At 34.7% G+C, this 5,513-nt stretch overlaps 1 protein-coding gene across 1 annotated transcript in view; it reads right to left on the bottom strand.

The window, feature by feature from the left end:
• The window catches only part of C5 (complement component 5), a gene marked incomplete at its 3' end in the record, with an annotated part of 143,804 nt that overhangs the window by 29,225 nt on the left and 109,066 nt on the right, over positions 1 to 5,513 (bottom strand). The window contains exons 22-23 of the mRNA XM_008573377.1: positions 5,114 to 5,341; positions 3,069 to 3,129 (exon numbers count right to left, since the gene is read on the bottom strand). Coding sequence (XP_008571599.1) covers positions 3,069 to 3,129; positions 5,114 to 5,341 — 289 coding nt within the window. The remainder of the gene's footprint in view (positions 1 to 3,068; positions 3,130 to 5,113; positions 5,342 to 5,513) is intronic.

Genomic DNA, 5,513 nt, shown 5'->3' with positions numbered 1-5,513 from the left:
CGGAAAGAGCTTAGTATGTATATAAGCATCTGTTTGGTCATCAGTTAAATGGAAGTAATAATATTTTCCTCAAAGGATTTTTGAGAGGGCAAAAATAACGTAGAAAAAGAGCCTGGCATACAGTTCATGCTCAATATATGGTACTTATCACAGATAGGTTTTTTGAGATCATCTACATTTGATCCTGCACCATTTTCTCCACTGATACTTGCTCTTGACTATTTTAATTCTGGTTGGTGACTCCACTACTAGATAGAAAAGGCAAAGAAGATAAAGTTAAAACTAAGAGAAGTCAATTTTACTCCTTGTCAGAGATGATAATAAAAGACTCATCAAGACATCACATATAAAGGAAGATTCCAGAGAGATTAAAACATTTAAAAATCAAATATGTAAAATTAAGAAATAAAATATCCAGCAATGTCTTTGTGAACTAAAGTTAAGAAAGATTTCATAAAGATTACCCCCAAAATACATAACCATAAGATGAAATTATGATGCATTTGACTATATTAGAATAAAAGATTCTTATTCAAAAATCATTAAAATTCATTGTCACTCAAAGAAGTACATCTGAAACAAAATCAAGATGAAATAGACAAGAAACCCCAAATGGAAAACAGAAAAAAGTACAAAAGATATGACTAGGAAATTGACAGATAGAAAACCCAAACAATCAACAAGAATATGAAGAAATGCTTAAACTCACTAGTAACCAGAAGAATTCAAATTAAAACAATAATGAGATATCACCTTTTACCCGTCAAAAATGTCACATTTTAGAGAGGCGAGTAACACCAAGTATTGGTGAGGTTGTGGAGAGAAGAGAATCCTCCCACACTGGTGGTGGAAATGTAAACAGAGAAAATGACATTAAATATGTGTATGTCCTTTGGCCCAGCAATCCCACTCACGGGTATAGAATCCAGATAAGTGCTTACACAGATTTTTCAAGGGAAATATATAAGGATACTCACTGCAATGTTTATGATAGTGAGGAATCTGTCACTAGGGGATGGATAAGTAAGATTGTCGGGGGGCCATACACTGAAATTCTATGTAAAAAGTAATGAATTAAATGTACATATAGCAATAGAGATATTTCTTTAAAACAGAGAACTGAGTTTAAAAACATAAAAAATATAATGGGATCTATAGCACAATACCTTTTACATATATTAAAAAGAAATATACACACAAAGCAACATAACCTCCCTATTCAAAGGTATATGTAAACACACTTAACTGGATGCATTTGAAGGAAGTGGAATGGGACTGGGGTCAGGGATGAAGAGAGAAAATAAAACATGAGAGGGGCCTGCCCAGACCCATGATGATGGTGTGCCAGGAAGCAAGGGGAATGAGGAGCTTAACTCTGCACCGGAGACATGAAAGAGTTGGAAGAAGAGGGCTTGTCAGGGAAAGAGATGAGAAACTAAAGACTAGAGCCACTACCTGTGTTTAGTCTCTTTAAGTTGGTGCCATACAATGTTAATTACTACTACTTTACAGTTTGTTCTAATACCTCATTCTCTGTCATTTATATATATATAAATATTTCAGATTTTCTTTAATATTATTGTCCATTTACTTTTCCAAATACATCTTCGTCTTTTTTAAAAAATTTTGTTCTAATACCTCATTCTCTGTCATTTATATATATATAAATATTTCAGATTTTCTTTAACATTATTGTCCATTTACTTTTCCAAATACATCTTTGTCTTTTTTAAAAAAATGAATTCTGTAAAGTATCACACTGTTATAGCAATTTCGATATATAAATATTGGCAGTATTTAACAAAATATCTAAAGTAACCTCAACAGAATTGATCAGTCTTTAACCTCTTTAGCTCTCTAGAAAGCAACAAAGCTGCCTAAAAGGAGGAGGGAAAAAAGTCATGTGACATGATCAGAAAGAGGCATAGGTTTTTGTTCTTGTTTTTTTAAACCAAGATTTTCTCTAGAGATATTTATTCCTAGATACAAGGTCCTTCCCATCTTGTGGACCTGATGTTCACACCTAGGATGAGTAAGACAGGGCTGTGTGGTGAAGCTGTGTGCAATAATGCCAGTGCAGGAGACATCAGTGGTGAAAAGAAAGAGAAACCAAAGGACACAGTGGCTCTGAGGCTTGACATAACTACATGAGGCCAAAAACCTCAGAGCCTGACATCTCTCTACCCGTAGATCATTTGCAATGGGCAGGCTGGTAGGTCTGGGTGAAGGCAAAATTAGAGAAAAATGTTGCCATATGGATATGTATACCTAGGATGGAATTTTCTTTTTATTACTCTGCTGAAGACACCCTTATTCAGTTCATGATACCCGGCTGATTTAAAATGTAAAGGGCATTAACTCTTTGCTTTCCCAGAGGAAATGGCACTTGATTTGTAGTAAGAACTACAGCAGTCTGTCTTCTTTTGTTGAAAAGAACAATTGTTAGCTGAGCACATTCTAAATTTCACAAATACATATATACAAGGGTACTTCATGGAAAGATTTGCATTATCTTGTAATTCTATTTTTCAACAAACTTTCTGAAGTATCCTTGTATGTATTTAGGCCTTCATTCAATACTAAAATTTTGCAAAATTCTGGCTTTGAGAAAATTCAGAGTTTCTCAGTTGAAGGAAAAGCAGGGAAGTAGGAGCAATGAGGAATGGGTTTGTTAAGTGATTAATCAGCATTATTGTGTTTTGAAATAATGCATGTTAACTAATTATGTAAATGACTTTTTCTTAGGTAGTCTTTGAACTGATGGTTCTACTATAAAATATTATAAATTATTGTTGTGATACATAGAATATGACTAATACATAAGGGAAGTCATGTAATTATTACTATTTCAGTGTTTTGCATTTAAAATACATGGAATTAGTTTTCTTTGGTTTCAATCATCCAGATTATACTACAACAAATGCTACCAAGAAGGGCAGAAATCTAAGAAGTGAATATTTCTGATTCTAGACAATTAACATTTTGAAAAACAGTGTTTTAAGTTACATATACATTTTCATTTCTAGAGCAAAAGGGCTACATACAAAATACAAAGTCATTTTGCCTACCATAAATACCCCTAGGATCCAGAGTAACACCAGCATAACTTTCTCTTTTGACACCTTCTGGCTAAAATAAAGGCAGAAAACATTCAGTTAAGAACATAATTAAATTTATCTGACTTGAATTCCTTGGATCAATGTTCTGAATTACTTTTTAAATTAAAAAATCCCTTTTTTTTCCTTTTTGAAAAAGCAAGTGCATATAATTATATGCATAAATGTAAGAATAAGACTTTCTGGCTATTTGATCAGAGCAAACACTTAAATAGAAGTTATTATAAGCCAGTAATTGGTCTAAGTGCAATGTATGTATTAGCTCATTTAACCTCTAAAAAACTCTGTGAGGTAGATGTTATTTTTTACTCCCATTTGACAGACAAGGAAACTGACACACATAGAGATCAAGTAGCTTATCCAATGTCATACTGCTAGGAAGTGGCAGAGCCAGGATTCAAAGCCAGGCAGCCTCACTACAGAGTTTGTACTTGGAAACCATGATTCAAGGATACACAAGAATGTGCCTCACACAAGAATGTGTCTTGCACAAAATGTTCACTGGAGTGAATTTCATAGCTGAAAACAGACTCAGAAAATGATGACATAGGCAGACCCAGGCTAGCTAGCCATGTGACCCTTGACAAGAATCTTATCTTTTTAAATGGACAAATCATAATTGTATAAGAATCTTATCTTAATGAGATAACATAAAAACATCCAGACGGTGGGTAAACAGTACTTAATAAGTGATAGTTTTTCTTCCTTTTTTGGCCTGTTTACTTATTTATAAAATGGAAAATTTTTCTAGGCTGCAAATTCTTTAAATGCAAGGGCCATGTCTTATTTATTATTTTATCTCTAGTACCTAGCATTATGGCTGGCACATCAGATTTCAAGACACTTCCTGAGTGTGACAGGAGAAAAAATGCCTGGAAGACATGTACCAAATTGTTAAAATTGGGTATCTCTGAGTATGGAGATTATGGGTGATTTTAATTTTTTTTCTCTGCACTTTTCCAGTATTCCATATTTTCTACAGTAAGCAAATGTCATTGTTTTATTTAAAAATTTACTTGTAACTTCAGATTTATAGAAAAGTTGCAAGAATAGTACAAATAAAAATCTGGGATAACCTTCCAGATTCCTCAACTGTGAACATTTTGTTACATTTACATCATTGTTTATCTTTCTTTCTCTGTCTGTCTTTTGGAATCATTTAAGCATAAGTTGTTAACTTTTTTTTTTCCAGAATGAAAAAACTGTTTTTAAAGAGAATCAGAAAAAGCATGTTTTTCTTACCACCACTCGTAATGTTTTCACTAAGATTTCTTTTCCAAATGAAGTCTCCAGTGAAAAATTGATGTTGTGTAGGCCAATTTCCAAAGGAAGCACCGTGAATGTCACCAAGTGATTGGAGGAGCCCTCTATTTTCTGGCGCACACATTTGGACGACTTTGTCCCGTGGTGGTCAATGGCTGGGCTTCCCGATGTACAGATTCCCTCCACAGTAGACATTTTAACACAGAACTGAAATAACCATGAGCGCAGAATTATATCAAAATACTTATCTGTAAGGAAGTTTACCCTGACTGTGCTGGTCTGGACACAAATTCTACACTGGTGTTTTATTTATTTTATTATTATTATTATTTTTTTTGTCTTTTTTCGTGTCCGGCAACGGGTCGCAACCCTCAGTGTCGCGCCCATACCGGACCGGGGCCGGCAACGGGATCGCAACCCTCGGCGTTGCACCCGCACCTCGCTCAGCCAGTGAGCGGGAACTGGTCTGTATGTGGGATCCGAACCTTCGGCGGGAGTAAAAATTTACTTGTAACTTCAGATTTACAGAAAAGTTGCAAGAATAGTACAAATAAAAATCTGGGATAACCTTCCAGATTCCTCAACTGTGAACATTTTGTTACATTTACATCATTGTTTATCTTTCTTTCTCTGTCTGTCTTTTGGAATCATTTAAGCATAAGTTGTTAACTTTTTTTTTTCCAGAATGAAAAAACTGTTTTTAAAGAGAATCAGAAAAAGCATGTTTTTCTTACCACCACTCGTAATGTTTTCACTAAGATTTCTTTTCCAAATGAAGTCTCCAGTGAAAAATTGATGTTGTGTAGGCCAATTTCCAAAGGAAGCACCGTGAATGTCACCAAGTGATTGGAGGAGCCCTCTATTTTCTGGCGCACACATTTGGACGACTTTGTCCCGTGGTGGTCAATGGCTGGGCTTCCCGATGTACAGATTCCCTCCACAGTAGACATTTTAACACAGAACTGAAATAACCATGAGCGCAAAATTATATCAAAATACTTATCTGTAAGGAAGTTTACCCTGACTGTGCTGGTCTGGACACAAATTCTACACTGGTGTTTTATTTATTTATTTATTATTATTATTATTATTATTTTGTCTTTTTTCGTGTCCGGCAACGGATCGCAACCCTCA

Source organism: Galeopterus variegatus, unplaced genomic scaffold (genome assembly GCF_000696425.1).
Source record: "Galeopterus variegatus unplaced genomic scaffold, G_variegatus-3.0.2 Scaffold912, whole genome shotgun sequence".
NCBI lineage: Eukaryota > Metazoa > Chordata > Mammalia > Dermoptera > Cynocephalidae > Galeopterus > Galeopterus variegatus.
The sequence above is the reverse complement of the archived record's forward strand: the minus strand, read 5'-3'. Positions and strand labels throughout refer to the sequence as shown.